Here is a 25,289-nt window from a genome sequence, read left to right on the forward strand (position 1 = left end):
TAAAGATGGAATGGGTTTAATAAAATTTACACCAATTAAAATATAACTGCACTCAAAATATTATTTTCTATAAGTGTGGACTTTTCTACTAGTGGTTACTCTAACTAAAGAGGATTACAGCTAGCTTCCTCCGCAGGCATCTCAAGGGTGTTTTTTTTTCGGTAGTTTTATGAATTGGGGTTCCTGTGGCGATTTGAACCGGAAGGGGGACAAAATAAATTTTTCTCTTACCCAGGCCCCACTCTTTCTTGGACAGACAGGACGCCCTGTTTGTCAAAGAAGCCCTCAAGAAAGACCTTGATTTGCAAAATCTTATTTCCCCGTTTTTGAAACCAGCTAATTTCAACCTTTGTCACAACATTTACCATGACATCTGGTGGTCTTTCAAATCAACAAGAATGACTTGCACTCTTGGAAAAGCATTACAATTTTTTTTTCGTGCTTGGAAAGGTTGTGAGGCTTAGTATTTCCGTGAAACGAGATTTGGCCATTTTTCACTGTCGAGAAACGGGAAATCGTCCATTTCGACGTCCGTGAAACGTGATTTGACGATTTAAAAGGCCATTTCTCGGTCCTTGAAACGTGAAAAAGCCATTTTGCTCGGTCCGTGAAACGTGATCCATATCCCTCTACCACCCTGTTGGTGGAGATGGGGCTTATTTGAAAATTTTAGCACAGGGGGCAGGGCTTATAGAGTTTCTACGCTATAACATCGGAAAGTTGCCGCTTTCCAATTATCTCACTGTCCGGAATTGGCCATGTGTCTTACTCCTGAATGTAGTGACACCCTGGAATTTGCGTACAATGCATAGAATGTGTACACTGTAATTAACACATCGTTCAAGGTAGCAGCTTTTTTCTCTGTTGCTGTAGTAACATCTCGAGATGGTCTGCTCGTTTCATCGCAGCCTGTAAGAACAGAGTTGAGTTACACTCTTTCTTTAAGAACCTCTTTTATAAGAACGTCCAGCCTGAGATTTCACAAATTTTTAAGAACATGCCGAGGCTGACATAGCGGCCAAATATTGTTTTGTTAGTCTGATTCGTTAATACAGAATAAAATAGTATTCACAATAACAACATTAAATATTGGTCCTATTAATCACTTGTGTATATGTTCATTGGGTATTATATTTTTATATACTGTACACTAAAACATAAGAACATCGTTAAGAATATTTTCAGCTTTAAAATGCTCCAAAAATAATAATTACCCAGCCTTAACTGAAAATTAGACGTTCTAATAAAAAAAAAATGTATATAGACTAAGCAAATCTAAATCCGGGAACTTTACACTTTTAGGCGGGAAAAGTTACGCGCAAGTGACATACGCAGTGCGACATCGTGGTTGCCTAGGCAACTAGAAGAAGTTGGCCAATGCGAGAAATTTAGTAAAGGAGAACCCTGTTAAGAAGGGCACTTTCGGTTCTTATGAACAGGATGTCCTGATTAAGCGGGTTAAGATTTAGAGAAAATGTAAAAGTGGGGTTACACTGTATTTTATGGACATTAGATTTATCCTGTCAGCAAGATGCTTCTGTACACACTAGAGTATGGCGAAAATATCTGAAATTTCAAGTCTTGGTGAACTGCCGCTAATCAACCAATGGGAGCGACGTATTACCTGTTGTTGTTCTCGTAAAACCTTCATCGTTTCCTCTTTCTTGGAAATCGCTTGTTTGACCCTTAAACATAGACATTTCAAACATAGTTTTTAGCCCTTTCTGCATTTGTGTACACTTGCTACGTCGTCGTTGCTTAAATTTTCTACTCTCCTTGTATGCTGCTCTGTCGATGTTGAGGTTCTCTACGTACCTTGTGTGTTGCTTTGCGTCGTTGCTTAAAGAGCCCTTGTCAGTCACACCTTTGTTATTGTTTTGATTTAATATTGGAAGTTACATAATGTACTAAAATCTCGAAGACACCATCTAAAAATAAGGTCTGATACTTTATTTACCAAATTCAATCGAAAATATCGCATTGGCTTCCACAAATCCTCCGATGGAAATGGATGCTTTCTCACACTTGGTACTTTGCTAGGATGACAAAATGGCGGGTGACAGAGGCTGTTTAAGTTCTCTACTTGTGTACTGCTTTGTTGTTGTATCTCTTAAAAGTTCTTCACTCACCTTGTGTGCACTTGCTCCATTTCCTCCTCTTTCTCGCGAGTTATCCGCTCGAGTTCCAGTCGGTGTCGCGCCCTCATCTCGCTTAGCTCTGTCTTCAATCGCTTGTTATCTTCATCTGTGGTAACCAGCCTGACAAGAGACAATAAAAATATATAGTCTACCCTCGATAAATCTAACCCTCAGAAACAGCCTGGCAAGAAACACAGTAAAAAATATAGTCCAGCCTCGATAAGCCTAACCCTCAGTAACCAGCATGGCAAGAAACACAATAAAACATATAGTCCAGCCTCGATAAGCCTAACCCTCAGAAACCAGCCTGGCAAGAAACACAGTAAAAATATAGTCCAGCCTCGATAACTCTAACCCTCAGAAACAGCCTGGCAAGAAACACAGTAAAAATATAGTCCAGCCTCGATAACTCTAACCCTCAGAAACCAGCCTGGCAAGAAACACAGTAAAAAATATAGTCCAGCCTGGTTAAGCCTAACCATCAGAAACCAGCCTGGCAAGAAACACAATAAAACATATAGTCCAGCCTCGATAAGCCTAACCCTCAGAAACCAGCCTGGCAAGAAACACAATAAAACATATAGTCCAGCCTCGATAAGCCTAACCATCAGAAACCAGCCCGGCAAGAAACACAGTAAAAAATATAGTCCAGCCTGGTTAAGCCTAACCCTCAGAAACCAGCCTGGCAAGAAACACAATAAAACATATAGTCCAGCCTGGTTAAGCCTAACCCTCAGAAACCAGCCTGGCAAGAAACACAGTAAAAAGTATAGTCCAGCCTCGATAAGCCTAACCCTCAGAAACCAGCCTGGCAAGAAACACAGTAAAAACATATAGTCCAGCCTGGTTAAGCCTAACCCTCAGAAACCAGCCCGGCAAGAGGCACAATAAAAACATATAGTCCAGCCTGGTTAAGCCTAACCCTCAGAAACCAGCCTGGCAAGAAACACAGTAAAAACATATAGTCCAGCCTCGATAAGCCTAAAACTCAGAATTTAGTGTGTAGCATCGCTTAGGCATTTAAAAGGGTCGTGCGAGAAAACTGCCGGAGAATCCTTGATTATATTTTCTGTGCATTTAAAGTATTGAGTACGTAGCAGCTTTTAATATTTCCGAGCGTTACCTAACGACAGGTTGTCTGTAAGTTTTATTTGGCATTTTAGCTTGTAATTTTTTTTTACTGCTTGTGCGAGTGGCTTGCTGGATGCATTTGGGCATAACCTTGTTTCGAGTACATAACAGGTTTATATTTTTGCGCGTTACAAAATATTACTGCTTGTGCGAGTGGATTTCTGGGTAAATTAGGGCGTACACTTATTTTATTAGCTTTTTTGAAAGTTTCGAGTACATAACAGGTTAATATTTTTTCACGTTACCTGTAGACAAAGTCTGTTCGTAAGTTTTATTTTTGATTTTAGGTCGTAACTACAAAATTTTACTGTTTGTGCGAGTGGATTGCTGGGTGAATTTGAGCGTTCTAAAGTTTTAGTTACCTGTCGGCGAACTCTTGGCGTATGATGTCCGCCACTTTGCCCCGCTCCTCCTGCAGCCTGGTGAGCGTCTGCTCTGAGTCTTGCTGCTGAGTATCCTTATGTCTGAGGAGACTGCGCTGCCGAGACAACTCGCCCTCCACCTCCGTCAGGCGCTCCTGGAATAATACAGTACTTTTACCATTACCATTAACAACCACACAAAACTGGCGCTAATGCGGTCCGTACTATATTATTCGTATAGCATCTACCTTCTTATCGTTGTACCCCTTCCACACCCACACAAAATGGGGGCAAATGCAAACCGTACTATACTACTTGTATAGCGTTAACCTCGTTTTAGCCCTACCACACCCCCACAGAATACGGTCCGTACTTTATTACTTGTACCGTAAATGAACTAATAAACGCCCCCTATCTAAAGAACACCCCCCCAAGCTTACAAGTTTGAAATAAACGCCCCCTACCCTCCCTCCCAGCTTAAAAACAAACGACATAGGAATTTCGGTAATATAAATCAAATTTAATTAATCTAAGTTTGGCTTCTACTTGGTGAAACGTGCTTGAGACTTTAATTCAACGTGATCCCGAGACTAGAACCCCACTTTACTTGGGTTTGTTATATTTTTATAATTTGAACGCCCCCTCTCGGATCATCGAAATTTAATAGACGCTCCGGGCGATAATTAGATCATATAAGGTATAGCGTCCACCTTCATCTCGTTGTACCCCCAGGACACCCACACGAGAAAGGCGGTAATACGGTCCGTTTTACACTACTTGTATGTCGTCTACCTTCATCTCGTTATACCCCCAGGACACCCACACGAGAAAGGCGGTAATACGGTCCGTTTTACACTACTTGTATGTCGTCTACCTTCATCTCGTTATACCCCCAGGACACCCACACGAGAAAGGCGGTAATACGGTCCGTTTTACACTACTTGTATGTCGTCTACCTTCATCTCGTTATACCCCCAGGACACCCACACGAGAAAGGCGGTAATACGGTCCGTTTTACACTACTTGTATGTCGTCTACCTTCATCTCGTTATACCCCCAGGACACCCACACGAGAAAGGCGGTAATAAGGTCCGTTTTACACTACTTGTATGTCGTCTACCTTCATCTCGTTGTACCCCCAGGACACCCACACGAGAAAGGCGGTTATACGGTCCGTTTTACACTACTTGTATGTCGTCTACCTTCATCTCGTTATACCCCCAGGACACCCACACGAGAAAGGCGGTAATACGGTCCGTTTTACACTACTTGTATGTCGTCTACCTTCATCTCGTTGTACCCCCAGGACACCCACACGAGAAAGGCGGTAATACGGTCCGTTTTACACTACTTGTATGTCGTCTACCTTCATCTCGTTATACCCCCAGGACACCCACACGAGAAAGGCGGTAATACGGTCCGTTTTACACTACTTGTATGTCGTCTACCTTCATCTCGTTATACCCCCAGGACACCCACACGAGAAAGGCGGTAATACGGTCCGTTTTACACTACTTGTATGTCGTCTACCTTCATCTCGTTATACCCCCAGGACACCCACACGAGAAAGGCGGTAATACGGTCCGTTTTACACTACTTGTACGTCGTCTTCCTTCATCTCGTTGTACCCCCAGGACACCCACACGAGAAAGGCGGTAATACGGTCCGTTTTACACTACTTGTATGTCGTCTACCTTCATCTCGTTATACCCCCAGGACACCCACACGAGAAAGGCGGTAATACGGTCCGTACTATACTACTTGTTTGTCGTCTACCTTCATCTCGTTGTAGCGCTGCTGCATGTTGCTCTCGGATCTCTCCAGCTCACGGATCTCGGACTCATACTTGTCTCGAACACGTCTGTAAGAGACGGCATGGTAGTGAGTGTTTAACACCTGTTAAGCGCCTGGATAGGGTTGAAAAAGAGTCAAAAGACACTAGTCCCGGCTAAATCAGCCTCTTCAAATGGAGGCTTTCATATCCAAAAAATACTGCATATCTTTAGTATGGCCCTTCGTGAACAAACGGATCAGTCATCCTTTTAAACTTATTAATTCAAATCTCTACAATTAGATTACAAAATACAAATTCAATGTAGACAACTCTCGCTATAACGGATACCGAGAGACCGCAATAACGGATAAACTTTTCAGTCATTTCTTCATATTTTCGTTCCCACCTAGAAATGTATTTATGTCCACAATAGCATTGTTTTCCTCACGTTGCTTTCTTGAATCTTTATACAGGTGCCATTTTGCTCGCTGTTCCGCGGATGCTTTTTTATTTCCTTGCACAAATTTCCCTCCTTGTTTCCCTTGTAATACTGCCAATTTGTTGTTTTGCCTAAGCACGCATATGCGCCTACTTTAATCAGCGTTTTCATGATGGAATAGTTACAACGTACTTGATTCTGTTCTCAGCAGCTCGCTCACACTCCTCCCGACTCGCGGCGGCTTCGTCTTCTAAGCGATTGATCACCATCTCAATCTCCTGTTAAAAACATGAGACTTAAGTCTTTACCGAACAGCGCTAACATGAGACTTAAGTCTTTACCGAGCAGCGCTAACATACGCGAACAACGCTGGCACCGCTAGGCTCGGTTGACCAAACCTTCCTTAGTGTTCTAGGAAAATTCTCTAGTATTCTTGGAAAATACCAGATGACCGACTGTTCTGACAAAGTTGTATTGTGAATATTTTTTATTTAAATAAGTAAAGTATAAAACTTTGTTTTCAGATGGTCATTTCAAGATTTTTCAATATAATCGTTTTTTCCATTAAGGGATTAAAACAATGACAACGTGGTGGCTGACGGAGGCTTACTAAGAAGCGACAAGTGAAACAGGTACGATAGGACTCGTCAAAGATAGGTGAAGACAGAGTTAGTGGCCCTACCCTGTCTCTCGCTTCACGGACTCCCTCCTTCAACTCCCTCTCCTTGGCCATCAACACAGTATCCTACAACGAGAGAACACATTTTGTGGCAATTTGTAACATCAATACAGTATCGTACCACGACAGAATACAGTTAGTAAGTGCCACTTTGTAACATCAATACAGTATCGTACCACGACAGGATATAGTTAGTAAGTGCTACTTTGTACAATCAATACAGTATCGTACCACGACAGGATATAGTTAGTAAGTGCCACTTTGTAACATCAATACAGTATCGTACCACGACAGGATACAGTTAGTAAGTGCCATTTTGTAACATCAATACAGTATCGTACCACGACAGGATATAGTTAGTAAGTGCCACTTTGTAACATCAATACAGTATCGTACCACGACAGGATACTGTTAGTAAGTGCCACTTTGTAACATCAATACAGTATCGTACCACGACAGGATACAGTTAGTAAGTGCCATTTTGTAACATCAATACAGTATCGTACCACGACAGAATACAGTTAGTAAGTGCCACTTTGTAACATCAATACAGTATCGTACCACGACAGAATACAGTTAGTAAGTGCCACTTTGTAACATCAATACAGTATCGTACCACGACAGAATACAGTTAGTAAGTGCCACTTTGTAACATCAATACAGTATCGTACCACGACAGGATACAGTTAGTAAGTGCCACTTTGTAACATCAATACAGTATCGTACCACGACAGGATACAGTTAGTAAGTGCCACTTTGTAACATCAATACAGTATCGTACCACGACAGGATACAGTTAGTAAGTGCCATTTTGTAACATCAATACAGTATCGTACCACGACAGGATATAGTTAGTAAGTGCCACTTTGTAACATCAATACAGTATCGTACCACGACAGGATACAGTTAGTAAGTGCCACTTTGTAACATCAATACAGTATCGTACCACGACAGGATACAGTTAGTAAGTGCCATTTTGTAACATCAATACAGTATCGTACCACGACAGGATACAGTTAGTAAGTGCCACTTTGTAACATCAATACAGAAAACAATAGGTCCCATTTTGCGCTGTTGGGAACTTGTGGCGATTCAGATCTTTCTTGTTGTTGTTGCTGTTTCTTTTACCTGCTTTTTCATGTAGTTCTCGATCCATGCTTGCTTTTCGACTTCTAGCCTTTCCTTAAGTTCATTCATCTCAAGCTGAAATAGAAAGATCGCGATTATCATAATGATTATGGCGATGGTTGCAGTTTTGGTTATTGATGTCAATGATGAGGATGGCTACGATAAATATGACAGCCATGGTGAAACTGATGATCGTGATGAATATGATAATGAAGATGGCTACAATAAATATGACAGCCATGGCAAAACTGATAATGGTGATAAATATGATCATGAAGATAGCTACGATGAATATGGCAGCCATGGCGAAACTGGTGATGGTGATGAATATGATGATAAAGATGGCTACGATAAATATGACAGCCATGGCGAAACTGATGATGGTGATGAATATGATAATGAAGATGGCTACAATAAATATGACAGCCATGGCGAAACTGATAATGGTGATGAATATGAGATGAAGATGGCTACGATAATTATGACAGCCATGGCGAAACTTATGATGGTGATGAATATGAGATGAAGATGGCTACGATAATTATGACAGCCATCTTGTTGTTAATTTGTTAATGGTGAAGATTGTTGTTAACAAGTTGTTAATAAATTGTTAATGGTGAAGATAATGATGATGGTGATGATGATGGTAGTGGTGGTAAAGATGATGGTGACAATTTTAGAGAAAACAAGGTCGTCGATAATTCCGATAATAATCTTCCTGCTGATGATTATGACGCTGATAATGACAAGCGTTTGACTGGTCACCGCACCTGGTGTCTTCTCTCGATATCTTCCAGAGATTTCTGGTGGGACGCCTGACTCTCTGTGACTGTCTTCTTGTGCGATTCCTACAAATGAGGGAAAGAATCAGCCAACCCAGATTCTCGACAGCTATTTAACTCTTCCTTTGGAGAATGTCTCAAGTCAGCTGGTTAAGTTTATCCACCCCCTTACTGTTTTTAGTCAAGGCTATTAGTGTAACAGCAGAGGCGTAGACAGGGGGAGCCCCCCCCCCCCCCCCTCCAGCAGCTAAAAATACAGTAAATGTATGAGACATTACTTAAAATACAGGAAAAATGTCTTATATGGGCCTTTTTTGGCCCCCCCTCCCTCCTGTTAAAAATCCTGGCTACGCCCCTGAATAATGAACTATGATAAATGGAAGGCTCTAGAAAACTCCACTCCTTTTCTGTTAGAAATCTAGTCGGTTTTGCGTATGCTCGGAAATCATGTTGGGAAGGGACAGTGATGAGCATTTGTTAGGCAGTTGGGGCTTCAAATAAAAAATATAAACTTGGAAAAGACCCACAGTTTAGAGCCGGGATTCGAACCAATATCAACTCCGGTCATAACCATATTGCTTCCGTTTTGGCTGCAGTAAGATGCGTCCCTTATTACTTCTTACCTCTAGTGCTCTCCTGGCGTCGTCCAGCTCCTGTCGCTGCCGTTGTGCCTGCAGCGCGATGCGTTCCTTTTCTTCCTGGACTTCAGAGTATAGTCGGCGCCTTTGCTGCTGGTATGCTTGCTCTTCTTGCTCCATCTGCTTCTCCATCCTACCAAAACACCTCGTTATACCGGGCAACACAATACACCATCCTACCAAAACACCTCGTTATACCGGGCAACACAATACACCATACTACCAAAACACCTCGTTATACCGGGCAACACAATACACCATCCTACCAAAACACCTCGTTATACCGGGCAACACAATACACCATACTACTTCTAAACACCTCGTTATACCGGGCAACACAATACACCATACTACCCAAAACAGTTTGTTATAGAGGGCATCACAATACACCATCCTATCCAAAAACACCTAATTATACCGGACGACACCAAACACCATCCTACTTCAAAACACCTCGTTATACCGGGCAACACTCTACACCATCCTATCCAAAACAGTTTGTTATACCGGACAACACCAAACACCATCCTACTTCAAAACACCTCGTTATACTGGGCAACACAATACACCATCCTACCCAAAACAGTTTGTTATAGAGGGCATCACAATACACCATCCTACTTCAAAACACCTCGTTATACTGGGCAACACAATACACCATCCTACCCAAAACAGTTTGTTATAGAGGGCATCACAATACACCATCCTACCCAAAAACACCTTATTATACCGGACGACACCAAACACCATCCTACTTCAAAACACCTCGTTATACCGGGCAACATAATACACCATCCTATCCCAAACACCTTGTTATAGGGGTCAACACTCTACACCATCCGATCCCAAACACCTTGTTATAGGGGTCAACACACTACACCATCCTACCCCAATCACCTTGTTATACCGGGCAACACAAACACTATCCTACCCCAAAGACCTTGTTATACCGGGCAACACAATACACCATCTATTGTGTGGTGACTGGAGAAAAGCATACACCCCAAACTTCCCGAAGGCAATCACCATACACAAAAACATTGTTAAACAGTTTAGCTAACTCAGCATAGAATCATTATACAAAAACGTTGATAGGAAGGGCGCCAAGTGGATTGACCGCACATAGCAAGCACAAAACTCATGCCTTACCTCATTAAACTGAACAATGAATTGATAGACCACATACTAACCTTTGCTGGGCTAGTTCTCTTTCCCGTGTGCAGGCCATCTCCTTCTCTCGTTCAAGCTGGTCCCTGAGCTCCTCGATTTGTTGGATATATCTCCTGCCAGCACGCTCATCCGACTCCAGCAGCTCAGCCTTTAGGGAAAACACGGAACACAAGATTAGATACTAACATAATTACACTGCCACAGGGTAACCAGTTATCTAGGTCGCCAACACAGTGTATTGGCTCCATTAACAACAGGGTTACTAATAATCTAGGCCATTCAGTGCACTGGCTTGATTTACCACAGGAAACAAATAATCTAGGTTACTTAGTGCACTGGTTGGATTTACCACAGGGAAACCAAATAATATGGGTCACACAGTGCACTAGCTTGATTGACCACAGGGAAACCAAAAAATATAGGTTACACAGTGCACTAGTTTGATTTACCACAGTAAAACCAGTAATCTAGGTCACTCAGTTTACTGATTTGATTTACCACAGGGAAACCAATAATCTATGTTACTCAATGCATTGGCTTGATTCAACAAAGGGAAACCAATAATCTAGGTCACTCAGTGCATTGGCTTCATTCAACAAAGGGAAACCAATTATCTAGGTCACTCAGTGAATTGGCTTGATACAACAAAGGGAAACCAATAATCTAGGTCACTCAGAGCACTGCCTTGATTTACCACAGGAAAACCAACAATCTAGGTCAGCCTGAGCACTGACTCACTAATTTCACTTAGTGTACTAGCTTGATTTGCTGAAAGTAACTAATAATCTAGGCCACCCACCTGCTGCACTGACTTGATTTTCTTCACTTCAGCCTTGTGCTTTGCGATGAGCTTCTGAATATCTGGCTCAAGTCCTTTGACAGTTACCTCCTGTAACATAAGAATGACTGATTGGATAAGCTGTAACTTACAAGAGCATGGTTTATCTGTCACATGCCGGCGAACCCAAATTGACAACTAGGAAGTAAAGAAATTTAAGTGGCAATTGCACCAGTTCACTACTGGTAAAAACCTCAACAAACGGGATATACTAGATACCTGCTCTCTGAAGACAATACACAAACATCACAGAACCCGGGGGTACATTTTTTTAGCCTGGTTCTATCTTTTTATACATCCTGTGTCTTTACAAACCTTGATCTGTTGAGTTTTCTCAGTTATCCACTTTTCTCTTCTCAGTTTTTCAGCTGCTAGAATGACCTCTTTTTGCTTTTTTATCTCGACTTGATGACTGTTAAAACAAATCATAGGTAGGTCCAGTCTTTTTGATGTATGGATTCTTTCCTGATGTGCAACTCTGCAATAGTGCTTAGAGGGAACAACAAAAGTAGCATCACCTTTTAAGCCCTGACTTGGCAAATAATAGAGAGCTTAAGCAAGTCAATACGAACGGCATCAAAAACGGCTCGCGTGCTCACCAATTGCTGAAAAATGGTGTTGACGTCCGTGACCGCGCGCGTAGAACGTAAAAATAGGGAAAATGCTGTTCGATATTTCCTGTCACGGACGTCAACGTTTGGTGCTGTTCCTGTTGACTTGCTTAAGCTCTCTAATGACTGGGCTACAGGGGCGGACCCAAAGTTTAAAAAGGGGGGGGGGGGGGGCAAAGCAAAAGGGGCAGATCCAAAGTTTAAAAAAGGGGGGGGGCAAAGCAAAAGGGGCAGATCCAAAGTTTAAAAAAGGGGGGCCAAAGCAAAAGTTTCAAGAAAGGGGGGCCTGACTTATTGTTCTTCAGTATATTTCCGTATATATTTTTTTATTTTTAAGCCAAACGTCATAAAATAGGGGGGCGGGGCCCCTCGGCCCCCTCCTAGATCTGCCCCTGGACTAGATGGCCATTGTAGTGTACTTGGGAATTGGGGCAGAAGAACAAAGATTTTATCAAAGCTAAATCAACACAAGTTTGAAAAATTGTGTTGAACGTTGAATGTAAAGTAAAGTAGTTTCACTAAGGCGTTCATCATACTTTTTCAACCTTGTTGATTCATAGCTTGTCTACACCATGCCTACGCAGACCATCTAGTTTTTCTACAGCTTGCGTTTAACATACCTTTTCAACCTTGTGTTGATTCATACCTTGTCTACACCCCGCCTACGCAAACCATCTAGTTTTTCTACAGCTTGCGTTTAACATACCTTTTCAACCTTGTGTTGATTCATACCTTGTCTACACCACGCCTACGCAAACCATCTAGTTTTTCTACAGCTCGCGTTTACATACCTTTTCAACCTTGTGTTGATTCATACCTTGTCTACACCACGCCTATACGCAGACCATCTAGTTTTTCTACAGCTTGCGTTTAACATACCTTTTCAACCTTGTGTTGATTCATACCTTGTCTACACCACGCCTATACACAGACCATCTAGTTATTCTACAGCTTGCGTTTAACATACCTTTTCAACCTTGTGTTGATTCATACCTTGTCTACACCACGCCTATGCAGACCATCTAGTTTTTCTACAGCTTGCGTTTAACATACCTTTTCAACCTTGTGTTGATTCATACCTTGTCTACACCACGCCTATACACAGACCATCTAGTTATTCTACAGCTTGCCTGTAGTCTTTCTAGTTATACCATAATTATTTAATTATCAACTAGAGGACCAAAAGTATGGATAGTTTTAATACATTCATGTGCTTTTGAGAATTCAACAAATCACCTACGATGTATCAAGTCGAAATTAGTAAAGATTTCTGAATCCCCTCAATGGCTTTAACAACCATTTAAACTAAGAACGAATTAGAAGTGCAAACCATTGCAGCACTGAGTATAGTTCGGCAGGATTACAAGAGCAAATGTTTAGGTGGTCATAACACAATGAAAGCTATGCCCAGGGTAAGTCAAAACACCCTAAGCTGTAAAAAGCTATTGAAACCATCAAAGGGATGGACGGGGTCCTCTACCTCTTTTCCAACAATAGTGGTATTCTAAATTATTTCTTACTTTTCCTCCATAAGTTTAATCTTGTCGCTGTATTTCTTATCAATGTCTTTCAGTTTCTTCACCAGCTCCTCACACCTCTCCCCCAGGGTCTTTTTGTCGTCGATAAGCTGGTCGATAAAGGAGAGGTGACGCTGTATCGCTGCTTCATACTCTTGTTTCTGGATAGTGAGTCTCTGCTTGGCATCTTTCTCCATCTCTTTTGCTTGCCTCAAAGTAAACTCACGCTGCTGGTTCTATAAAGCAACACGGGAAGGAAGAGAACATGTATGATATTAATGCAACACTGCAATAAATGGCCAGACTCAATGCAAAGAGGGGTCTTGTGGTATAAGGGTATACATCTCAATGCCTGTACTGATACTGAAATCAAGCAGAAATAACAACGAAATCCCTAGTCTATATATTTCAGGGATTAATTCTGTGTTTATTACAGGAGTCACCAACATCATTTTTATCTAAACAACAAATACTTATGCTAAATTGTAGAAAGTAAAGAGACCGGCTTCTGGCAAACATGTTGTTGACGAACTAGTTTGTCAGCGAAAAGACTTGATACCTCTCAATGCTTTTCAAGATCACCTAAATATGATTAAATTTATGTATTGGCCATGTGTAAACGATCTTTTCTGATAGTTAAGTGTTACAACTAAAGTCCATTTATTTAACTATGATAAGGGGTAAGTGGTTGTGCCACAATGAGGGCGTAGGACCACGAATAAAACGAATAAAACATATGACAAATGAACTGGTAGATGTGGTCTGTCACCACTGTTTTTACCAGAGCTCTTTGCAGCAGCTCGTTGGTTCGTTTCTTCTCCTCAAGCTCGATCTTGACAGCCATCATGGCATTTGTGACGTCAGTGGCGGCATGCGATGCTTCTTCTAGTGCAGCGCGCTCCTTCCTACACGCAAACACAAAGGTGATTACAAGTAATGGCAGAGGATTTATTTTGTTCGGGCATAATGTTTGTAGGTTGCTGTGCAATGTTCTTAGATTATTATGTAATGTTTGAAGGTTATGAAGCAATGTTCGAAGGTTATGGGGTAATGTTCGTAGGCTGCTGCGTAATGATCAAAGGTTGCTGTGTAATGTCCGTAGGTTTTTGCGTAATGTCCGTAGGTTGTCATTGACATCAGATGATGCATTTGTCTTTTCAAACTGTCTTTTCCATCTCCTTTCTCCTTCTGCTTATTGAAACATTTACTCAACAGCAAAAAAATTAAATAACTATTACTCTTTAAGGCACAAGCAGTGTAGGTCAAACTTACTCTTTGTCAAAGGTAATGGATGTTGATGCACTTGGTGAAGGAAGACCCCTCGAGATGGCTTCTTCACGCACCTTGAAGGAAGCATTTTCAAAACAAACACATTCATGGGTAACCAAATCGACATGTACAAAATGCTATCCTGCTACCAAGATGAAACAGGGCCGAAGTAGGGGGTGGGGCTCTAGGGGCACGTGCCCCATCCCCAGATATTTCCAAACATTATATGGACATGATCAGTAGGGCGTGGCTGTTCCCCAATATTTTCTTAATGTTTCTGTATAGTGTCTGATACATCTCTGCCTCACATTCTCAATTAGCAGTACATACAACTAAAAAATTCATTGACAGAGCGAACGGAAAATCCACTGGAGTCATATATCATTCATGACAAGCATAGAATTGGACTCATAAGTCACATCTACATGACAAGCATAGAATTGGACTTTACCTGAGTGATCTCACTCCTCACGTCTTCTTCTGCTTTCTCTACTTCATCCAGAAAGTGGATAATATTCCTATCAAATAAGACGTGACAGAAAAATGTCCCAAATAAGCTGAATTAACATCAAATAAAGAGGAAAAAGCAAGCAAAGGGTTCGCAAGAAAATTAAAGTTAAAGATACATTGATATGTTTACCTATATCCAACGATATACCCTAAATCCATATAAGATCATGGGGATCATTTTGGTACTCGATTTTTGGCCATGGGCTACTCAAAGTTCATATTAATACTCTCTTAACATTAATGTCAAAATGTCAAAGATTACATAAGCCTAGTAACTAAATTACTTACCTGAGTTTTTCAGCTGACAATGCTGTACTTGAATCACTACAATAAGTCACATAATTGTCAATCGAGGCACTAGTCTCAGTACCAGCATTGTTTGTACAAGGCTTTACAACTCTAAGTTCTGCTTCGCAGACGTGTACTGCAGCATCATTAAGGTCCCATAGATTATTTGACAAGGTGATTGAAGCTGCATTAATTACCTTTGGACTTTATGGTGGTTGTGACTGTCCACGTTTGCAACTGACAGATAAGGCTGGCAAGTGAAGATTAGAAATTATTAGATACCAAACAACCATCCAGTTGTCTTTGTTGATGGTCACAGAAAGAGCAGGAACAAGAAACAAACCTCCATAATTTCATAGAAAAAAACAAAAATAACAATAACACAATAATAAGAGCCGTAGCAGGCCTCGAAATATTGGGGGTGGGGCATAATAAAGAAACATTAAGAAAATATGGGGGAACAGCCACACCCCTACTGGTCATTCCATTATAATTTTTTTTTAAATATTGGGGGCGGGAGGGGCACATGATCCCAGTGCCCCACCCTCTGCTACGGCCTTGACAGTAAAAGGAACAGGCATAGCCAAGAAGTTTTGTTTTCCAGATTTCTGAAGCCAAATTTCATGTTTGGAAATAGGTGTAATGAGACAGTTGTTACCTAAAACCTAAGTGTTGGTACCATGCAAGCATTGCATTTTAGTCATACATGGTATTTTTGTCATGAATTAATATTAAAGGTTAAGATAGCATAGCATTTTACTTTGTTTTTCTGTAAGTCGCAAAAGTGTCCATTGTTTTACCATGACACATACGGTACCTTTTCGTTGTCTTTGTCAATTTCATCTACTGTGAAAGGAATTACACAATAGTAAATTTCCTTGTAGAAAATCGTTGTCAGCATCAAGTTCACCACCATAATGTTAGCTTAAAATGCAAAAACAAGTGAAAACAAATTCTCAGAGTTCAGAGCCAGGCCATTGGAGGATAGTGTACTAGCATGCTTTGCCACTGACTTTAAGAGTGGGTGATGAGGGTGGCTTAATGGAGAGAGGGAGCTCATTTGAAAAGTTTGGCTCTAGAGGGGAGGGGGAGGGTAAAAAGAGATGGAGGAGGGGTTCATAGAGCTTGTCTAGTAAACTAGTGTTTTCAGCTTGACTGTATACTGACAAAAAATATTTATTTTGTCCATTTTTCATTACAAGGGTCACTGATACTGTTGCCTTATGGCTATCGTTTTGTGCAATGTTAATAGCAGATTAACATCGGGTTTCTGTGGGAAATAGATCAGTAGGTTGGTTGGATGTGCTTTCCCCTTGAAAAATTAAAATCACCAGAAAACTGTACCATAATGATAGTCAGTAGACAACGTTAGTTATCAGGCAACCTAATGATTTAGGATAGTTGCTAATGGGCAGTTGCCTAACATCCAGCAATAGTGTGTAGCATATTACTCACGCCAGGAGTTGAGTTTATGATCACTTGCTGCAGGTATTCCAGGAGATAGCAGCTCCTCTGGTTCCTGCTCCAGTTGCTTCAATGAGTTGAGAAGGTCATCAAATGTGGTCTTACTATTGACGTCACTCCCGGCACTGAAACAGAAAAGAGTCTGAGGTCTCTCAAAAAGTCAGGAAAAAAACCCAGGGCTTTAACAGCTTGATATGACGAAAAAATACTACAGACAACTTGTAAAAAAATTAGTTAATTTGCGTAGCCGTGAAACTACTCTGTTTCAAAAAAGGTGTCTACTGCAACATAACACCTCTACCTTGTGTTGATTTATCTCATAAAGATTTTCAAGGGCATGTATGATTCTTAATATTGAACCAACATATTTTAAAATTCTGCTGCAATTGTTATTTAATTCAAAAAAGTCAGGCTAGACTTTCATACGACATCCCCTTTTCTGACTTCGAATTGCCACACATATTTCAAGCAGAAAAGTTTTTGCTCATAATTAGGATTGGGCATCCAGTGGCAGAAAAAAAACACTTTTTACATGCTAAGCATGGATAACGAACACTACTGCCCTCATTTCCAAGTCCCTCCCCCAAAATTTTGTCCCTCTGATATTGTTTGCTTCTACCATATATCTCAGAACATTTTTATAAACTTGCAAAGAATCTTTACTGCACACAGCAGTGATCTCACTTTTTGGAGGTGCTTTCCGTCCTGTCGGAGGGAAGGGGGTGCTCATCATCAAAGCTCACACTCTTGACAGCCTGAGATGCTCTGGATTCCTGCTGAAGGGATGACTATGTCATGAGTGAAAACAGAATGGGCACTTGATGGATAATTAATGAGGGGGTGAATATGCCATGAGTGAAAAAAGAATTGATATATGATGGATAATTGCTGAGGGGGTGAATATGCCATGAGTGAAAACAGAATGGACACTTGATGGATAATTGCTGAAGGGATGAATATGCCATGAGTGAAAACAGAATGTAAATGGACACTTGATGGATAATTGCTGAGGGGATGAATATGCCATGAGTGAAAACAGAATTGATACTTGATGGATAATTGCTGAGGGGGTGAATATGCCATGAGCGAAAACAGAATGGACACTTGATGGATAATTGCTGAGGGGGTGAATATGCAACGAGTAAAAACAGAATGGACACTTGATGGATAATTGCTGAGGGGGTGAATATGCCATGAGTAAAAACAGAATGGACACTTGTTGGATAATTGCTGAGGGGGTGAATATGTCATGAGTAGAAACAGAATGGACACTTGATGGTTAATTGCTGAAGGGGTGAATATGTCATGAGTGAAAACAGAATAGACACTTCATGGATAATTGCTAAGGGGGTGAATATGTCATGAGTGAAAACAGAATGGACACTTGATGGATAATTGCTGAGGGGGTGAATATGCCATGAGTAAAAACAGAATGGACACTTGTTGGATAATTGCTGAGGGGGTGAATATGTCATGAGTAAAAACAGAATGGACACTTGATGGTTAATTGCTGAGGGGGTGAATATGTCATGAGTAAAAACAGAATGGACACTTGATGGTTAATTGCTGAGGGGGTGAATATGTCATGAGTAAAAACAGAATGGACACTTGTTGGATAATTGCTGAGAGGGTGAATATGTCATGAGTAAAAACAGAATGGACACTTGATGGATAATTGCTAAGGGGGTGAATATGCAACGAGTAAAAACAGAATGGACACTTGTTGCATAATTGCTGAGGGGGTGAATATGTCATGAGTGAAAACAGAATGGACACTTGATGGATAATTGCTGAGGGGGTGAATATGCCATGAGTAAAAACAGAATGGACACTTGTTGGATAATTGCTGAGGGGGTGAATATGTCATGAGTGAAAACAGAATGGACACTTGATGGATAATTGCTGAGGGGGTGAATATGTCATGAGTGAAAACAGAATGGACACTTGACGGAATACCATTTAGAGGGTGATTATGCAACAATGATGTGGCTGCTTTATAGAGGAGGACGCTCTATATAGGAGGCTGCTTATGGAGGTATAAAATATTATGTTTAAATATTTCTGGACTTTAGGAGAAGGTTCATATACTGAGAGAATCAGCTAAAACAAGCACCTAAAATCAAGCAAAAGCCTGGCAAAGAATGTCACTGATTCATAAAATATTTTTGCCCCATCCATAAATCGAGCTCAAGTACTATATACCTGGAATAACTCGTCAACTTTCCTTTCGGTACTTCGGCTGGACCCAGGTAGTGATGGGGATGGCCCCTTGCTGGCACTTGCCGCCTCATTATTTAGTCTTAAAGAGCTTACTGGCCTTGCTGGTTTGGCAGATTTAGGTCTACTGTTGCTCTTCTTCTTTGAAACCTTGCCACTAGCTTGTAGGAATTTCTATAAATACAATGCAAGACTTAGTGAATGTCATAATTGACCCATTTCAGACTACCACTTGATCGCAAAACATAATATTTCCACAAGCTCTTTATTAAGTGTAATGAGAGTACTGTAGCTGGATCAAATGTAAGTTAAATATTTTGGAATTCATTGTACTCCATTTTACCATTTCATCCTCAGCTTTGCGCTGGTTTTCTTGCTTCTTCTCTTCTCTCTTTTTCTGTAGCTCCTCGATAGCAGCCTGACGAGCAAGTCGTGCCTTTTCCTCTCTTCTTTTTACTTTCTCTGCTTGTCTCATTTCCTCAAGGTCCTCCTTAAAATACCACAGGGAAATCGGTCAGAGCCTCTCAACCTTGTGCTCATTGCAATTATTTTTTTTTACTCAAGGATTGATGCTCTGCAGCTATCTTAGTAATCTTGGAAATATCACTTATGATGGGTCTATTCTAAAGGTCTATATAAAACTCATACCACTTTTGCCCATTACAAGCTAAGCGCTCAAGTCCTTTCCTGAAGCACAGTCAATAAAAAAGCTATGTAACGGCTCAAGTTAGAAACGGATAGAACTTTCTTTTTTTAATAGATTGTTTTTAAATGCCAGATTAGAATATCACTGATTATGTTATAATACATTGTATATTTCCAAGCACATTGGAGGAAATTTTGCCAATTTAATGAGAAAATAAGCAGTAAAACATGTAAAGATGCACCAAGTCAATTGTAAAGCTAATCTCGGAATCTGTGTATGTGTGCGCTACAGATTTACAGCAACTACATAAGACCCTTGCAACTTGGTGACAAATGCAACTGTTCCTTGGAATTTGCCAGATCCAAAAATACCATTTGCCAAATTTCCAAGAACAACAAATATTGGGCCTAATGATTCAGCCAGATCTGTAATTACCTGTGTCTCTGAATTTGACTGATTTCCAAGAACAAAAAATATTGGGTCTAATGATTCAGCTAAATCTGTTATTACCTGTGCCTCGGAATTTGACAGATTTCCAAGAACATCAAATAATATGGGTGAATAATGATTGAGGTAGGACTTAATTACCTGTGTCTTAGATTTTGCCAGATTTCCAAGAACTTCTTTCTTCTTCTGTCCAAGCAGATGCTTTAAGGCACCCTGCCCTATCCATCTCCGCACCCGCCACCCTCTCACCCACCGCTGTATGGTAATGGCAGCCTGTGTTTCTCTGGAATCTCTTGAAATGATGTCATCATCTGAGCCATTACCAAGAAAGAGCTTTGGCACTGGGCTGTTCTTGGCCGCGCTGTCATTTGACTTGGCTGAGCTTTTTCTGCTCCCATCACCTGAAAAAATAGGGGATTTAAAGTATGCAGATGACTACAAGAGTTTATTTAATTGGTAGACAAGACTTTCCTGGTAGAATCAATACTGATTCTATTTAGATTCTGGCTGACAAGATGATTCATCTCGTGATGATTCATCTTGTCAGAGGCCGGAAAAACTTGGGGGCTTGGATTCTGAAATTTGACAAAGTCTAGGGCTTGGATTCTAAAACAAGGGTCTCAGCGCCTTGGCAAGTCTTGGATTTACCCATCGCTACCCCTACTGGTGTGTCAATTCACATGATGGGAAAAATACTAGGGTCTAATAATAGGGTCTATTTTCAAAAAGGATGCAATATGGATAACATGGATACCTTATAAACAATATTCTATAAAAGTATCTGTAGGTTCCATGCTTGAATTAGCTGATTAAAATGAACACTTCGACTCGTATTATGCACCAAAACAAAAACAAAAACACCTATTTCCATTAAGGTTGACTATAAGAAAATGGAAAATTATGGTTAGGGAAAACAAGTCTTGTATCTGTTAATGATATTCAGTGAGGCTAAATTAGGTTTGTAGCGAGGCCCTTGTACTGTAGGAATGAACGCATTTTTTTATACAAGAAAACATTATTATTGGCCAAACTTTGTTCTATTTTCCATTCTCTTATAGTCAAACTTTTTTGAAATAGGTGTAAACAAAAACAAATTAAGCAAAAACAAACCTGGTGACTGAAGCATTTCATTAATAGCATCAACCAATGGGTCGCTGTCATTGCTTTTCCCAGTCCACAGCTTGAACTCACTGTTAACCATGGCCTGATCCTCTTCAGGGCCCTGGGACTTGTTCCCATGCCACCAAGGCTTATGCTCTTCCTCTTCTGACAGGGATCTGAGCTCAAGTAAGGGAGGGACCTGGGCATTAATGCTAGATCCTGGCCACCAGTCTTCCTCTGCATCATTGATTGTTTCTGTAGGTTTTGATGAGCTCTGTCTATCAGGGCTGTTGATCTTTCAGCAAAAAGAAATAATATATTAGTATAATGAATAAGGGGATAAGTTAAAGGTTGAGTTGGAAGGTTCCATAATATTTGTGTACAATTTTTTTATCTGGTTTTCATATTTCATTTCATTTCATATTTTGCTGGTCACAGAAAATAAGAGATAGTTATTAAATAAGGAGCGATACTGCATTTGAACAAAGTAAATAGAAAACTGTCATTCTTTTTTATTAAAAGCCGAATTTTGAACTTTGAAATTTGTACCCTGCTTCTAACTAGCAGCCCCTTCACAACTCAAAAGCATTTATTTCTCAAAGACAGAGGGCACCCATAAAGAGCTAGTACCCCCCCCATCTCTAGCAAGCAACATCTAACAACTGTGGCAAAATGGTGATAACCAACAAAAGCAAACTCTACCTTCTACATTTTACAAATACTAATTTGTAAAACAAGTACTGAACTGTTACTGTACTTGTGAAATTAAACATGCACGTTATAGTTTATTATGTCCATCTTGTCTGAAAAAGTGTACAACATCTACGTACTGTACTGTACGTAGATATTTTATAGAACATTTTCATCTTACACTATTCTCACCTTAAAATCTGCTGCTAATGGCTTCTTTCCTTGACTTTTTGATTTCTTGCTTTGGTTTCTAATGAAAACAAATATAATTATTCTGGAAAAATTCAGGTAAAAATCCTGGTTAAGAGGGGATAAAATGCAAATTTTTTTGGGACAGTGGCTCAGTATCAAGGATCTGGAGTCGGCTTGTGAGACGAACTGTGAAAAATTTGGAGTAAAAAAATCTGTACTCTTGGACATAGGGTAACTTGCGCCAACTATAAATCCAAGCAACACTCAAAAGCAGCATGTATAGCATAATTAAATTTAAACAGCCTCACAGTCGCCATTTTGTCATCCTAGCAAAGTGCCAAGTGTGAAAAAGCATCCATTCCCATCGGTTGATTTGGGAAAGCCAATGTAATACTTTCGATTTGATTTGGTATATGTATAAAGTATTCAGCTTTGTTTTTAGATGGTTATTTCAGGGTTCTAACACATTATGTGCCTTCCAATAATAAATGAAAACAATAACAAGTGTGTGGCAAACAATATGGCTTTTCAAGCCACCAAGTACCTCAGATTGCCTCCCTGGTCTAACTTGTTGGGAGCTTTCCTGCGCGCTCCACCACTACCGCTTGTCCTGTCACTCTCACCATCCGATATGTCATGCTGCACCTTCTTCTCTGGTCTCCATTGACTACTGCTACTCCCTGGCAAGAATAATCAAAGAATACTCAGATCAAATCAATCGAAACAAAATGTGAGGATTTTTCCAGCAACAACTAAAAAACCCATGCAGTCGGCCATATAGTATTTTTTATATTTTTGGGGAGTGTGGGGCTTATTTGAAGAGGGGTGATTAATTTAGTTTGTGCCATAGGTGCTCATGTATTGTACTCATATAAGTGGATTTTCACAATGTTATTCGACCTGTTGGATGTTTTTTTTGCACATCACACCACATACCTGTTCTAGGATGAGCTACTGTTTTTGGCTGCTTCGCTGTTGGTGTTCCAGTGATGGAAAGCAAATCTGACATATCTGATTCCTAAATAAAAATATTATAAGAACTAAAATTAGTATTATAAGGATAAATCTGGTCGTGTGCAGTGATTGTTCTTATATCATAAATAAAGTTGTGTTTACAGAATGGATGCAAAATATTTTGAATTAAGACCAGGAATTTTTTTGGGGGAAGTAATATTTCGCTTTTAAGCAGTACATTTTTATTTCGTAGTTACAGTAATTATTGTTTTCCTGTTTGTAGTGGTTATCTGTAATAGTACAGAGCAGACTATATAGTACTCTTTTCCTAGAGTATCAAATTTGGCATAAAAAAATCTGTACTCTTAGACATAGGGTAACTTGCACCAACTATAAATCCAAGCAACACTCAAAAGCAGCATGAATAGCATAATTAAATTTAAACAGCCTCACAGTCGCCATTTTGTCATCCTAGCAAAGTGCCAAGTGTGAAAAAGCATCCATTCCCATCGGTTGATTTGGGAAAGCCAATGTAATACTTTCGCTTTAATTTGGTATATGTATAAAAAATTCAGCTTTGTTTTTAGATGGTTATTTCAAGGTTCTAACACATTATGTGCCTTCCAATAATATATGAAAACAATAACAAGTGTGTGGCAAACAATAAAATTGATAATAGGAAAATCAAACAATCACTCGAAATCAATCGAACAAATTAGCTAATTGACATTGATTTATATTTATCAAGGTCACACAATTTTTTATCAATCGATGCTATCTATTACTGTTGTTATTGATTACATTTTCACATTATGCATGCTGGGGATTGTCTTGACTTGGTTTAATCAGTGTGGAAAATATATACAAGGTGGTTATGAATTCTTAATTGCTTTAAATTGAATTGAATTGATACCTGGTAATCATCTATTGAAAAGTAATTAAATCAATGAAGGTCACAAACCTTCATAATCGATTGATTATAGATTTGTTATATTAGTCGATAAATTGAATTGATTAAGATTGATTGATATCGATTTTAATACTATAATCATCGAATGGTAACTTCTGGGTTTTTTTTAATATAAAACGCCTTGTCATTTCTATATTTAGTAATGACAACAACAGCCTGAATAACTTTTTCCTGTTTTTTTTTTAACGCTTTGATTATTTGACTAATAACCATGACAAACCTATATGAAAAAAGCTAAAGGGTTTAATTTTTAAACCGTCTACATGCAACTGGCCACCTATAGGCAGAGTAACAAAAATATTACTGCCGTCATATCAAAACATTAACTATTACCCCAAGAGGAAATAAAGATTGTATCTCTTACCACACTCTTGTCGGAGCGAGATGAATATCTCCCTGTGCTTGCAGTACTTCGGCTGCCTTTCGCTGTGTTCGGTCGCGTTTTCGACGACGAATTTCTACCAGAACCGAAACTGGCCGCCAAGTTTTTGGAGTTCATACTTAAAATTGCTCACTAGCAAGAGCACGTCAACCAACGATAGGGTACAACATGAACTTTATCGGACGCATTCAACTGACAGGTTGAAGTGTTATTTTTTTACTTGTGTTTTAAAGAAATATGTTGTGTTGCTTCTGGCGCCATTTTCGATTTGGACGCCATTACTAGGGAACGGAGCGCGGCTACCAAGCAAGTCCGCAACATATGCATTCTGGGTATCACCCCACAGGTACCCCAAGCATACAGTTTGTGTTAAAAATTGCGCCGCCCGATAACACGGAGTTCGCATATCACGGCCGCCATTGTGGATTATGCCCTGCGCATGGGGAAGGGAGAGGAAAGATGCCCGGGGTAGGGGGAGGGGGAGAGAATTTATATTATAATATGTATTAGCGTACCCACCAGCAACCTATAAAAATATTTCTTCTCTTCCGGTGCCCATATATGGGCAGTAGGAATCCTACCAATTCTTACCGCAGCGACGTCATATTCCTACCAAATTACAAGGCTCGGTCACATATTATAACGTGACCGCTTAGCAAGGATCACTTGGATTCGGTAACTCGTTGAGAACAGAAGTTCTCTATACTATCTAGCCTCTTTCAAAGCTTACCCCTCTGGTGTATGAAACTCCAGTTTGGTTACACTGTGTGCTGAGTTCAACCCCCTGTGCGCACGTACTCCACAAGCTAAATGGCTACACAACGAATCTGCCCCGAGTTAAGGGGACTTGGGATTTCAGCGCAAAACCATTAATTTTTATCCAAATTGACTTATCGTTCAGAAGCATAAAATACTGGACACGTTTATTGCCAAAGGATGACCAGGCTCTTTT

The 25,289-nt window shown here is 40.2% G+C and overlaps 1 protein-coding gene across 2 annotated transcripts; it reads right to left on the bottom strand.

Annotated features, from left to right (window-relative positions):
- LOC5508316 (centrosomal protein of 131 kDa) lies at window positions 1-24,824 on the bottom strand. Of its 2 annotated transcripts, none has more exons than XM_048719671.1 (30): window positions 24,320-24,824; window positions 22,968-23,049; window positions 22,576-22,711; window positions 22,032-22,089; window positions 21,159-21,444; window positions 20,190-20,449; window positions 19,299-19,445; window positions 18,941-19,129; window positions 17,423-17,511; window positions 16,730-16,863; window positions 16,092-16,120; window positions 15,472-15,524; window positions 15,275-15,310; window positions 14,928-14,994; window positions 14,480-14,550; window positions 13,989-14,112; window positions 13,211-13,443; window positions 11,395-11,491; window positions 11,041-11,130; window positions 10,262-10,389; window positions 9,057-9,204; window positions 8,422-8,499; window positions 7,652-7,726; window positions 6,527-6,589; window positions 6,037-6,122; window positions 5,408-5,492; window positions 3,632-3,786; window positions 2,130-2,258; window positions 1,625-1,685; window positions 1-909 (listed from the first exon to the last, which is right to left on the bottom strand). In XM_048719671.1, exons 1-30 carry the CDS (start codon window positions 24,452-24,454, stop codon window positions 841-843), a joined length of 3,393 nt encoding a protein of 1,130 aa, XP_048575628.1. In that variant the 5' UTR covers window positions 24,455-24,824; the 3' UTR covers window positions 1-840. The 2 variants fall into 2 exon arrangements, with proteins under 2 accessions (XP_048575628.1, XP_048575627.1); XM_048719670.1 differs by having other exon boundaries at window positions 17,423-17,514; window positions 24,320-24,823.
- Window positions 24,825-25,289: the final 465 nt, after the last annotated feature.

Source organism: Nematostella vectensis, chromosome 12 (genome assembly GCF_932526225.1).
Source record: "Nematostella vectensis chromosome 12, jaNemVect1.1, whole genome shotgun sequence".
Lineage (NCBI taxonomy): Eukaryota > Metazoa > Cnidaria > Anthozoa > Actiniaria > Edwardsiidae > Nematostella > Nematostella vectensis.